At 34.5% G+C, this 14704-nt stretch overlaps 1 protein-coding gene across 1 annotated transcript; it reads left to right on the forward strand.

Moving 5' to 3' along the window:
• Positions 1 to 5201: 5201 nt before the first annotated feature.
• LOC129905250 (uncharacterized) lies at positions 5202 to 8524 on the forward strand. Its single transcript, XM_055980685.1, has 4 exons — positions 5202 to 6626; positions 6684 to 6874; positions 7034 to 7445; positions 8189 to 8524. Exons 1-4 carry the CDS (start codon positions 6364 to 6366, stop codon positions 8328 to 8330), a joined length of 1008 nt encoding a protein of 335 aa, XP_055836660.1. The 5' UTR covers positions 5202 to 6363; the 3' UTR covers positions 8331 to 8524.
• The last annotated feature ends 6180 nt before the right edge of the window (positions 8525 to 14704 follow it).

Here is a 14704-nt window from a genome sequence, read left to right on the forward strand (position 1 = left end):
TAAAAATCTGCTGAAATCGGATCTTGCTTGTACCTACAAATACAAACTTAAATTATTTCAATTCCAAAATCACAGGCGATCTTTTTTGAGCTTTTCCACAGAGGGGTCCCAACTCCCAAAATAAATAAAAAGATATCTTTACGGATATCTGCAGCATGTTTTCACCAAATATATTCGTAAGGAAAATGAGAGCGAAAGTTTCCAGTTTAAAAAAAACTCTGAATTTCTTAATGTATGCAAACACTTAAAATAAAATTAATTTTTTTATTTTGTCTTTGTTAAAAAAAAAGTCTATAAGTCTAAAACTCAGGGGCCCTTAGTAATAGACTCGAATCTAGCAAAACTCGATTTTAGCAAAAAAAAATAATAATATGTAGTAATAAAACATACATCTAACTTCTAAACCTGGAATTGAATAAGAACCTGTAACTTAGTCGATTTTAAAATCATTGCGTTATTAACTTGCTCTATAGGACAAGTATTGGTTTCGTGTCGAAAAAAAAAATTTTGAGGTTTTAATCAAAACCAACCTTACTATGATGGAGAATTCCAAAAAAGTGGATCTCACAATTCCGTCCGTGCGTCTGTACGTAAATCTGTACACATTTCCACAGCCTTTACGCATGGATGGATTTTCTTCAAATTTGGTAGGCACAGATGATTTTTATGGAATTCTGAAAGTTGTTTTATTTTTTATTTTTTTATATCTCGCTTAGAAAGTGTACCTCCCATACACATTTTTCAATTTAAACCAAATAAATCGAAAACGGCTCTTACGATTTTAATTAAACTTTGCAGACGTAATATTCAAAGCTATTGCAATAAAACTGCATTTTTATTTTTTCCAAAAAAAAAATAAAAAAAATTTTTTTCATATAAAAAAATTTGCCTTAAATGTCGGCTCTTCTCCAACTTCAACAAAATTTCTTTAAAACTCTTATAGAGGCAGCTCGTAAAACCTACAAGTAAACTAACCTAAAAGTGCTTTGAATTGCAAGAGCAAGTACGTGCGACCCCAGTCGTGCATTTTATTTAAATTTGGAAGTGAGATGTATATTTAATTTTTTGTTAAAAGGTTATCGCTAAATTCGGGCCTACATATTACTGAGGGCTATTTCCTATTTGCAGTTTCAAGTTCAAACATTTGAAAATCATTATACAGAAAGTTATTCCGGAAAAAATATATGCAAAAATTAGGTTTCGAAGCACCAAAAATCTTGATAAGAGTAAACTTTCCTTTTCGGAGCCAAAACAAAAATTAAAATTGTTTTGGTATCTATTGTAGGTAACTTTTTTTTAGTTCCGTGGAGGATGCAGCTGAAAATCAGCTCTACTCTTTGTAACTGATGAAATAAGAACTGCAATGGATAGCGATCACATAACATTTCTAACGCTCTTAGACTTCTCAAAAGCTTTTGACACTGTCAACCATTCATTTTTGTATAAGAAACTAGGTAATTACTTTGGGTTTTCCCTAGAGTCCTGTAACTTAATTAATTCATACCTAAGCGGTCGATCCTTGGACCAATCCTTTTCTCACTGTATATAAATGAGTTACCACTTGTTGTTAGAAACTGTCTGATTCATCTATACGCTGATGATGTACAGCTTTTGATAAGTCGTCGTTTTGAAGAGAAAAGTGATGTCATTGCACTAATGAATGAGGATCTTCGCTCTATTTCAAGTTGGTCTAAAAACAACCACCTTTGTCTTAATCCTGTCAAATCGAAAGCTTTTCTTATTTACCGCAAACTGTTTGATCTATCTATTTTAAGCCCATTGAAGCTTGAAGATGAAGCTATTGAGTATGTCAGCAACGCTAGAAATCTCGAAATAGTTTTCAATCGCTCGCTTACATGGAACGATCATATAAACAGTTCAATTGGTAAAGTATATGGTAGTCTTCGTGCTCTCCAAGTTACTAGAAGCTTCGTTCCCACAAAAACCAAATTACTTCTTGCTAAAACACTCTTGTTGCCAATTATCTTAAATGGATGCGAAATTTTTTGCAACCTGGATTCATCCACTAGCCGCAAATTAAATGTGGCATACAACAACATTGCCCGCTATATTTATAATCTAAGACGCTTTGATCACGTATCCTCCTTTGCGTTGCGAATTTCCGGTTGTAATTTATTAAACTTTCGTTCACTTAGTTATCTACATGAAATCATTCAAACAAAACAACCTGACTATCTACATGGTAAGCTAAATTTCCGTAACTCTACAAGGTCCTTTACTTTTATTATACCACGATACAATTACCTTATTACTGAGCGCCAATTCTTTGTTCATGTTATTCGTCTTTGGAACTCCTTGCCTATTGCTATGAGAAGTGTTAGAAGCACAATAAGATTTAAATGTTCACTTTTTAACTATTTAATCTTTCTTATTTTGCTTATTGTAAATCCTAAAAATATTTTTGTAAATAAGCCCACTGCTATAGTATTATTATAATTTATATATACATTTTACTTAATTCAAATTACCTTAATATATAATTTAAAGGCTTTCAATACTTTATCTCAAGTAGCACAAAAGTCTAAAATACACCAAAATATTTGGAGTATTTTTTGCACTTTCGTGATTACATTTTGAAAAATATACCATTTTCTTGTTTATAATAAACTCCGCTGGTTGAAAAATTATACCGATGTATATAAACAGTGCTATTGGTATAAAAAATGAACTGGTTTTTGGTGAAAAATTATTCCTTTGAAATTGAAAAATACACAATAAACCTATGGATAAAATTCACCATTTAAATTATTCTGATTTATAGTTTGAACCAAAGTTTATTTTTTTACCTCAAACATATTGAAATGAAAATGAATTTTTATTCACTATCACAATAATAAGAAACTAATGATTAAATATGAATTTGAGTGCCTAATTTAAGAACGAAACACATTCTGCCTACTGATTTTAGATACTACCCCGTTTAAAAATCGAGCGCCTCAAAATTTCAATGAATTAATGATTTATTTTTTTTATTTTAAAAATGAGTTTCTCAAAAATTATATTTTTTTCTGTTGTTTTTACATTTTTTTTTTTTTGAAGCGTTCTCTTATAATATAATATTAACGAATCGAAAAAACTAAGAATGCGGGAAAATTAGGTCGATATAAATACTATTATAGTAAAATAATTACTCGCTGTCTTCATTTTTTAAATGGCGGCCATTGAAAAATATGGCGTCCCCCACTTATGCAGTCTGGTGTATTTTATGTCCACAGTAGAGTCCACAGTTCATTTGAGTGATCGATCATTCAAATCGATCTACTGAACTAGTTCAATTTATTTTTAGCACTCCGGTTTTGTTAGAATTAAAATTAGTTTGTACAAACTGTATCCAAATTTATGCAAAATTGACGCATTCTACATAATAAAACAAATACAACCTAAAAATAACAGAAATAGGTAGGTAAATATTTTATTTTTTATAAAAATTCTTAATTTCGTTCTTATACTTGTCGAGCTTTCTGGTTCCTGACAAAAGTCTAGAAGAAGTTCGTTTTGCTTTCATTGAATCAAAATCATACTAATGCAAGGACCAAAATATGCTACGTGGTGCTTGAAAGAGAAACGCTGATACTGGCACAAGCTACCTTGTGCCTTTTGTTTTACATCTAAATCTTGAGGTAAAGCAGAAGAACTGATTTCGCTCCACAAAGAATTGGATGCAATTTCATATGCACCTTGGTTTCTGAACCACTTTTTTTTAAAGGACTGTCGGGTTAAAAAGGCGCTCTCAGCGTTTAAGACAAGGAGACAAGGACCAAATTAGATATTATAAAAACAACTGAGTATCCGTGTATTTTTTGCACGGAATCTTAAAAAATGTTAAAATTTTGTACAAAAAAAACAGTGGTATAATTTGTATACCATTTAATTTGACAAATACACCATATTTTTTCAATTTTATCAATTTTACACCAAAATAAATGAATTTACACCAATATATACACCAGTGTGCTACTTGAGTATAAGACTTATGTTCTACATTGTAAGCAATTTTGAAATAAATAAATATGAAATATGAAATAAACCTGCGTATTTCAGCAATGTTACCAGAGAAAACTATGATTGGTGGCATGGCACTCTTTTTTGTTGTCTGACTTGGAACTGCTACTGGCTTTACTGGAATCGGCACAGTTGATGATGTGGTCGCCTCCTTCGCTGCGGTTATCGGTGCCTCAGTGGGTTGAACACTTTGCTCGAGTACTTCAACAGGGGTGTCATTTTTCTTCTTTTTAGGGTCCTTCTTCTCTGGTGTTTTCCTGGACCTCATTTTTCTTTTCACTTCAGTGAAGTCTGCTTCTGTCTCCATCTCGTCACCTGTCAAACCGATAATTGGTCCGTTGAATTCGGGTTCGTCCGTATCTGTTTCGATTGCTGATTGGATGTTACTATCTTCTTCTTGTTGAGGATCCATTAATGCTGGTGGTGTTATCGTGTACTTATCGTGCAACTCCTTAACAAATCGACTAATCTGGGTATTACAGCCTGGGCCCAGGTCATCGATTATTCGAGAAAGGAGAGCCTCTAGTGCAGCGAATGCCGGTTCGATGGTGAGTTTTTCAATTGTTCCTCTTAATCTGGTTATTATCCACCTTTCTTTTAATTAGTATGTTGGGGATAATCCTTTTTATTACCACAAGGTAGTAAAACGGGTCCTTTATACTAATTACTTTTTGGCGGATTAACTAGCTTGGGGAAAATCCTTTAGTCTGTTGACTTCTTGGAATTTCCTTCAGGTAGCTGGCAGGTAGTTTCTGTGGTTACTGTCGGGGTGGGGTTTTTTTTAATTTTTAATCCGTTAACACGTCCGTGTCTACTGACTGCTCGTGTTGAACTGGCCACACAGTGGCCTTTTTACTACTGTATACTGTGAAGATCAACACCTGAACGCACCTTTAATAAATGTGAACCTATCTTCAATCATTAGTAAATATCTGAACGCATTCATTAAAATTTTTCTGAAAAACTTACCACAAATATCATTCCAACTGGAAGTGCGACAGATAACGCCCTCTCCCTTTCGGAAATTTAAACTTCTACAAGCTAAGACGAGAACCTACAAGCCCATACAATCATTTTATATATATTTCTATTGGGACTTGGCAACACGGCACCTTGTGGTCAGATACAGCAACCCGAAAGTGATATTGATTTTTTTTTTTTTTTTGATAGCCCGTGTATTTCCCATAAGAAAAAACAAAAACAGAGTTAGAAAAATTATTTTTTTATAAAATAACTTTATATGAATAATAATATGTTTTTAAATGTCAATAGTTAAATTAAATGTGTATATTTTAAAAACAAGTGTAACATACGTGTAAAGTCAGTGATATAATGTTTAAAGGCCCCAACCCATAGAATCCGTTGCGTCCGTTCCGTCAATCCATCCGTTGAAGTTGAAGGATGGGACAGAAAGGGGTGAACCATAGAATACGTCATATGACGGATTGCTTTTTGACAGCTCACTTCAAATTCCAAGGTGTGTTCGATATTTTATCGCTGAATGTGCACTAAGGAAGTTCTGATGCAAGAAATTTTTAACTATTATTGTTGTTCTTTTTTTTTAATAAAATAAAATGCACGACTAGATTTCCTGTAGGTAATTGCTCTTCAGTTAAAAACAATTTTTTATAACAAATTATGAGTTGTAGGTATGACTTTGGCGTAGTAAAATTGAACTCTACAACAGAATTTGAGTATTTAATTGATATAATTGATTAGATATATTATTAAATGTTACTTTTATTACATTTCTCACAAATAAACAATTAAAGTTCACAATTCATAAAATCGGAGAAGAAAAGAACACAGTTCTTAATTCTGAAATTCCCCGGCGTGCACTCAGGAACAGAAAATCGAACTGGTCTATTGTTGACAACCAATGTCAAAGGATACGACGGATGAAAAAGTAGAAAGTTGGGCTACTTCTTCCGTCAAATCCATCCGTCTCCGTCCGATCCGTCGCTTATGGGTCGCTTCCCATAAGAACGTGTGTAAATTTATCGAGCTGTCAGTTGAAAACTTCGACGGAACGGACGCAACGGATTCTATGGGTTGGGCCCTTAATTTCGTGGTTCAAAAATGTAAACAAACAGCCCCTTTTACAAGGAAAAAGAAACAGGCATTTGTTTAAAAAAAAAATTCCTTTTGATTTTAAAAATAAAAGCATCCAATTCATGGCACAGGATAAATCGTAAGTTAATTTGTTAAAGTAAAAAAGATTTAAGTGAAATAAGCCACAATTTCAAATGCTTGCATTTTAGACAAGACTTCAACGTTTCTGGCGATGAAGAAGATGAGGTGGATGGAGGCACTTTTTTTAAAGTTCAAATCCACCAAATAATGAGCTACTTCGAAAACGCCGTACGCCCTCTTCGTGAGGGTGAAAACATCCTAGACGCAGGATGGATCCATTCCTTGGGCACAACGAAAGAAAAAATAGTTGGCTATGTGTTCCAAGCGTCTCACGTCGGTGAACGGCCTCACGAAGTTTCCATTGAAAACATCAATGAAGAGAGCTCAAAATGGAAGTGCGGATGTTCGTGCAAAGCAGGGATTGGAGCGAAATGTAAACACATTGCCGCCTGTTTAATTTCAATCCAAAGGTAAGAGCAAGCCATATTCAATTTTATAAACCATATCATGTTTACTTTTTTTTATAGAAATCCCTATTTGCACGAACTAAGCTCAACAGAGCTGCAGCAGAAGTGGGGAAAAGTAGCACGGGATATGGTCGCAGGGCTTGGCGGAGTTCAAGTGGTGGATATGTGTCACGTGTTGAAAACGGTGAACACATTTGACGATGTAGTCACCGATGACATGGCTAAAAAAATTCTGGCCATGGGGCATGAAGGTACGCTTACTATTATTTAAATAGTTTAATTTTTAGTCATAAGCAGATCTTTTATTTAAAATTATTGTTCTTTTTAATTGTTCTATTCTAAAATTTAATTTCAAGCTTCTAACATTTATTTTAGACAATTAATAAATACATGAATACCTTTTTCTTTAGCTTTCCCAAATTCCGAATTCGGTCGAATGAAAAGGGCATATAGGTCTTCATCTTCCGCGAATGAACCCACTGTAGAAGAAGAAGACACTGGAATGGACAGTTTCTTCGAGATGATTTTCACGGAAAATGAAAACCTGAAAGCTTTTGAGTTCCAAATGAAAAATTCTATTAAAAACGAAACTTACAAAATACTTTTCGAAACAAAAATCAAAAAATCAAAGGAAGAAGCGATTCAAATATGCAAAAAAACACTTAGTCAGTCATCTTTTGAATGGCTTCAAGAGAGGAGACTAAGAATAACAGGAAGCATTTCTTACCAACTCTTTACATACTCCAAAAATAAGAATCCGGATTGGCCAAAAAAAATAGCTTCAACTTATGCAAGCAGTTTTAAGGGAAATGAAGCCACAAGGTATGTTAAATAAGATCTTGTTGTGAACAAAACAGTAAGGAATAGTAAACTAGTAAACAAATTTTTATTTTTGGATTTATTCAAAACTAGAATCTCAAAACCATGTATGAAAATGGTATAGATAAACTTTTGTTGTACAAATTAAATTTATTTTATTTCATATAAAAAAGAATTTGAATAGTATGTATTACCCTTTTTTGTTCAGTGCATTTAAGTAGGTTTTGAGTTCTTATTAAAATGTTCAAAAATGAAAAATCAAACGCTTTGAACTACATGGACATTCGAATCCAAGAATTCATATATTTGTGATGACTTTTAAATACAGCTTTTTAAATACAGCTTTGATTAAGTTGTTCGATAGTTGATTGATATATTGAAGGTTTTGAATGAACAACAAGTTGTGTGTCTTACCAACAAGTTCATAGGCTATAACTCCAACCTATGAACTTTGTGGTAACACACACAAGTTGTTATTGTTGTTGTTCATTCAAAACCGTATAAATTGATTTCACAGGCACCATCACTGATGATATGAAAAAGCCATACACAAACCCATTATTTTGATTTATGTATCCGATATTATACAATTTTCAAAGGATTTCAAAAATAAAAGTTTGGTATGCCATTCTTAAGACATTACCTACTTATTAACCCTTCAACAAAAATTCATTGGCTCCTTTTTCAAAAACTGATTTTTAAAAACAATGCGAATCAAAATGTATAAAAACACTTTTCTTTTACAGGTACGGCCAACTATCGGAAAAGGAAGCGAAAGAGGTGTATGGTAAAACTTACTTAATTTTCGACTGCGGCATATTTATACCGCCCACTCTTCCTTACCTGGCGTTCAGCCCTGATGGGATCTCCTACAATGGTGATGAGTAGAAATTAAAAGTCCTATCAAAGGGAAATTAAAATCTGCCAAGGACCTTCTGCCGGAATTGAACTATTTAAAGCTTTATGACGGCGCTGTTTATAACTTGAAAGAGCGCCACGAGTACTATGGACAGATTCAACTGGGACTCTTACTGCTAAACCTCCAGAGCTGTGATTTAGTAATATATAGTTCCTTTGAGAAAAAAAATATCGAAATTATCAATGTTAAAAAAACTTAGATTTTATTGAAGAATATATATCAATATTAACAAGTGTTTATTTTGAACACATATTGCCAAAACTGTGATATACTGTGATAAGACTTTAATTGAATGTACACTCGACTGATTCAAAACAAAAATTATTTCTTTTTTGTTCATAGTTATATCTAAAATATTGTTGGAAATGACGAACAAATAATACTGTAAGGGTTACAGCCCTTAATATTAATATTAAGTACTGCCGCATCACAAACTTCTATTTCCCATATGAATTACATGATTGTGTTTTTGAGTTTGGAATTTTATAACTTTTTAATGGTTTATCAATAAGGCTGGTCTAAATCATTTTCATGTATAAAATTAAACGATCTACAAAAAAGCTCTTATTAATTTTTTTCGATAAACTACCCCGTTTCGAAGTTCTTTAAAATATAAAATGTAATTTTTTCTTAATTTTTTTCAATTTTTTGACGAAATTATTAGGTTTTTCAAAAAATTTGGCAAACCTTTCGATTTTTTTGTATTCTATGTTGTTTTTTGGTTTCAAAAATACTTTTATTTAACTGTCAAACTCCTAATACTATTAAATTAGAATTTTTCAATTTTTGTAGAAAGTTCAATTTTATACAAGAAAATGATTAAGTCCAGCCTTTTTGACGAACCATTTAAAAGTTATAAAATTCCAAGCTCAAAAACACAATCTTTCTCATGTAAATCATTATGGGAAATAGAAGTTTGTGATGCGGCAGTACTTAATATTAATATTAAGGGCTGTAACTTTTACAGTATTATTTTTTCGTCATTTCCAACAATATTTTAGATATAGGTTAGGTTAGGTTAGGTAGAAATGGCTGTCAGGAAAACAACTGACACACTTAGACCATTTATTGGTCCGTTGTGATACCATGATTTTGTGAGGAAATTCCTCACTAATTAAACCAGTTGGAGCTTTTAATAAAGCGGTGAAGGTTGAAGATGTCAGTATTGATTAGTTCACTAGTATCTTCTAAGAAATATTTTTCCAGGTATTTTTTACGTCTACTGGAAAGGGCAGGACATGAGCAGAGAAGATGTTGGCTTGTTTCTTCTTCCTCATCAAGGCAACTTCTACAGAAGTCGTTAGAGATTACGCCAAGTCTTATGGCGTGTCTACCTATGAGACAGTGTCCTGTTAAAACATCTATTACAGAGCTGATATGCAATCTGCTTAGAGACAACAAATTTTTTGAACGTTTTGGATCTAGCCTAGACCAGATCTGCTTGGTCGTTTGGCAAGTTATAATGTTTGACCATCGTATGTTTGTTGCCTCTATAGCTTCTTGCTTCAGCATGAGTTTGCACGTTGCGATTGGTATACCAATTTCCATTTCTGGCGAGTTCGTCTGCTTCACAGTTTCCCAGAATATCTCTGTGACCCGGCACCCAGAAAAGGTGAATGTTAAACTGTTCTGACATCTCCATGAGAGATGATCGACAGTCGCGGGCAGTAACGGAGCTTGTGGAAACCGAAGCTAACGATTTAAGGGCGGCCTGGCTATCAGAGAAGATGCGGATATCCGATGTAGATATCACGTTTTCTTTGAGCCAAGTCAGTACTTCTTTAATCGCCATTATTTCCGCTTGGAACACGCTGCAGTGATTAGGGAGACGGAAGGAGAGACTAACATTAAGTCTATCGGAGTAAACCCCGCCACCCACTCCGTCATTGGTTTTAGAACCATCTGTGTAGAAATGAATTGAATCATCTCTCAGAAACTCGGCATTGTCCCATTCTGATCTATTTGGGATGGTGACTTCATAATTATTGCCAAAAACCAACTGTGGGGTGGTGTAGTCGGAGTGACTATGGATTGATCCGAATGAATTCAGAATATTTGTGTGACCAAAGGAGTTATTGATCCATTGAGAGATGGCTTGGAGTCTTATAGCAGTGCTCGCGGCCACCTGCTTGCTGAATATATCTATGGGTGGAAGATTGAGTAATATATCAAGAGCGGCAGAAGGTGTCGAACGGAGAGCTCCGCTGATGCACATGCAGGCTGAACGTTGGACTTTGCTTAACTTGTCGCGATATGTTACTTTTTCCAGAGCAGTCCACCAAACTGCTATCCCCTAAGTGAGAATAGGTCTGATAACCGCAGTGTATAGCCAATGAGTTATTTTAGGAGATAGTCCCCATTTATTCCCTATAGCTTTTTTGCAAGAAAAGAGTGCCACTGTGGCTTTTCTTATTCTTTCTTGTATGTTGGTTTTCCAATTTAATTTGCTATCCAAAATAAGACCCAGGTATTTGGCTTCGCTGGCAAAATTAAGTGGAACTCCATTAATAGAGGGGGGGTCTAGTTGTGGAATTTTATATTTCTTTGTAAAGAGGACCAGTTCTGTTTTTTGAGGATTTACCCCCAATCCACAGTTTGTTGCCCATTTTAGTAGCTTATTGAGAGCAGTTTGCATTAGTTCTATTATAGTATGGAGATGTTTTCCTGATACAGCAATGGCGACGTCGTCAGCGTATGCAATCACTTTGAATCCATCTACTTCTAGATTGACTAGTAGTTCGTTAACCACTAAGTTCCACAGGAGTGGGGATAGTACCCCTCCTTGTGGTGTACCTCTACTAACAGATCTTCTTGCTGAGAAATCTCCTAGAGTTGATTTAATAATTCTGCTTTTCAGCATAAGGTCTATTAGCTCGCTCAGTGAGCTATCTACTTTGCTGACGTTGTTGAACGCGCCTTCAATATCAAGAAATGCAACTAAGGTGAACTCTTTATGATGGAGGGAATATTCAATAGTGCGCACTACAGTATGTAGTGCTGTTTCAACCGATTTCCCTTTACAATAAGCGTGTTGTGCTGTAGATATAAGATTGGGATCTATGACATTACGCAAGTGGATATCAATCATTCGTTCTAAGGTTTTAAGAAGGAATGATGATAAGCTGATAGGTCGGAGGTCTTTCTGATTGACATGAGAGAATTTGCCTACTTTGGGTATGAATACAACTTTAACTTCTCTCCATAGGGCAGGGATGTGTTTCAATTTTACACATCCATTCAGAATTATCTCTAAGATGGGAATTAGAATATCTGATGCCATTTGAAGTTCGGCTGGTATTATACCATCCGGTCCAGCGGATTTGTATGGTTTGAAGGCGTTGATGGCCCACTTTAGCTTCTCTCTTGGAATCAGACCAAGATTGTTTTTTGAATTTGTGTCTGGCCCTGATGGGTTGACTCTGTTTATAATGTTTGAGCTACTTGGAAAATGAGTATCTAGTAGCAAATTGAGTGATTCTTCACAGGAGTTGGTCCAGGCCCCGTTATTTGTTTTCAAGGCACTGGGCATTAAAGGGTTTGTTGAGAGAATTTTTCTTAATCTAGAGGCTTCTGAAGAGTCTTCTATTTTTTCACAGAAATTTCTCCAAGAAGATGTTTTACATTTTCTTAGCTGTTTTTTGTAGACTTTCAGGGATTCTTTGTATAGGTCCCAGTCTGAAACATCTTTAGTGGATTTGGCGAGATTGAAGAGTTTTCTACAAGCTTTTCTGTGCGGTTCTAGCCCTGAGTTCCACCAGTGTGGCTTCTGCTTTCCTCTTACTTGTATGAGTGGGCAGGAGTTATTCATTGATAGGTTAAGGGCAGAAGTGAGATCATTGACTTTGTTGTCGAGATCGATTGTATTTGAGGGATAACTTAGAAGTTCAGGTTTAAGTAAGCTTGTCAGAGTTTCCCTGTATTTTTGCCAGTTAGTTTTGCGATAGTTTCGGAATGCTAACTGTTTAGTAGTCACATCGTTAAGACTAAATTGGATGTATCTATGATCAGAGAACGAGTGTTCTTCAGATACTTTCCAATTTAAGATCCTTTGATGAATCGAATCGGAGACAAGAGTAATGTCTAGTACTTCTTGTCGGTTTCTGGTAACGAATGTTGGTTCATTGCCAGTATTACTTACTATCAGGTTAGTACTCAAAATAAAATCAAAAAGTGACTCACCTCTATCATCCATGGTTCCTGGACCAGCACCACGTCTTGTGGATTTGGAGAAGAAGGGAGGCCGAAGCCTGCTTGGAGTGGTGAAGGTTAATCTGAACTAACTGGAGCATGAATGCTACTGTTAGTCAGATCAGCCCCCACCACCGTAAGGTCGAGGTCTTCGGATTCTGACTCAGAAGATGAACGTAGGAGTTCATCTTCACTGAGTAGAATCCTGATTTTTTTTTTTAAATGCCTGTACCTGTAGGTAATCGTCTTCCAAGGAGAGTACCTTGACATATGCAGAGTCTCATGATCAAGCCCTTGTAGGTGATAAGACAATTGCATTTTGTCTTATGGACACAGAAATATACACTCATATGTCTGTCATGAGTGAACCATCAATAAAAATTGCCCTAGGAATTGCACTTTATAAAATGATACGTTTAATCACGCAATCACACCTTAGAAGGTGAAGATTATTTAAATTTCATGGGAAATGAGTTTGATCATACAGAATGGTTGGATTTTCCACGAGTTAGTAATAACGACTCATATCACTATGCACGTGGACAGTGGAATTTAGTCGATGATAAGTTATTAACATACAAATGAATTTGATCGTGCCTTGAACTAAGGAAAAGATAAAAATATCAGCAGATAAATATTAGCAGTGCCTGGCTACGTAAGTTGGAAACATGGAGGTGATTAAGATTATTGCGTTCAAAAGAGTTGGACTAGTATTCGTCTTTAATTTCCACCCAACAAGAAGCAGCTTTTCATTGTAACGTATATGAAATTTATATCAAGTGTATTTAGATCGATTTGAACACTTAGAAATAATTTTATATTATCCCTTCTATGTAATGAAGCGTCCACAAGTCGCAATTTAACAAGTATAGTTACCATAAATTAGATACATATATTGCGTTACGTATGCGACATTAAGTCCACAACATTTAAGCGTTTATTTTTACTTAAAACTTGATGAAAAGTTTGGCTAGGTGAATATCGATTTAGGAGTTAACTTCGCAAACACTTGTTAACTCTTGATAAAGAGTTTTCTGCCTCTAAAGAAGTTTTTCATTGCAATAAATCCCATCTATTGCTCTTTTTCCTAATTATAAAAAGTTACCATTTTTCATGGAATGCCCCTTTACCGGGATGGTACAAATTGGGCAGGTGCATATAAACATAAAGCTATACTTAGAACTTACCAAGAAAATTCATCATGTCTCTTCTTTAAACGTTCGAGTCTGTCTTGCTTGTTGTTTTCTATCTTCGTTATTATTGTTGATTTTGGTAAATTTAAAGAAGGAAAAGCCGTATCCACAAGATAGGAATGTGACCTTTTCCCTCTTGGAAGCGATTTTAAAATTTGGCCTTCCTTGAAATGACTGCTGCAAATAACGAAGTTTTTTGGAAAAGGCTTTCCCATCTTTAAAATTTGCTTCCATTTGAGGAGTTCGTTGCGATTGGACAATACTTTTTTTGGGATTCGGTGCATCGAAATTCCGGGACTTCGATATTGATGGCATTGATTAACACCACAGATATGGAACTTTTGTTTTTGAGCGGCATTGCTTGCTGATTCCCTATAAATTATAGAAAATAAAAACTTAATATTGAACCAAATAAAAAAAAAAAAAAAAGTGGATGAACATATCGAGCCCTTCCCGACAAATTATCGTGATTAGAAAAATCTTTATTTTCTTTTGATTATAGACAAATTAGAGACAATTTTGATGTGAATGTGTTTTAGAGCAATTGTTGATTATAGATTAACACAAAAAAGTTAAATCATATTCGTTCTTTGTGTTGAAAAAATACAATTACATCTTGTCCACAATTAATTAGTAAATTTGGCGCTTACGATAATTCCGGAGAAAGGGCTCGATAAACTTACATTTTTAATCGTTGATTCTTTTGTTCTTGTTGTTAAAATGTGTAGACCTAGAAACGATTTCAAAGAGGTTTATTTATTTATAAAATGTGATTATAGTCAAAATATAACCCACCTAATCTTCTCAACAAAATTGCAATTTAGAAGCTGCTTGCTGCTAATGACAAGTCAATGTTTTGTGCTTTGTTGTTGTTCACTATTCACTTTTTCATGTTTTTCATCTGCAAAATTAAGCATTATATCATGGACTTTGCACTTATATTTCACTTTTTTTCAAAACTT

Source organism: Episyrphus balteatus, chromosome 1 (assembly GCF_945859705.1).
Source record: "Episyrphus balteatus chromosome 1, idEpiBalt1.1, whole genome shotgun sequence".
Classification (NCBI taxonomy): Eukaryota; Metazoa; Arthropoda; class Insecta; order Diptera; family Syrphidae; genus Episyrphus; species Episyrphus balteatus.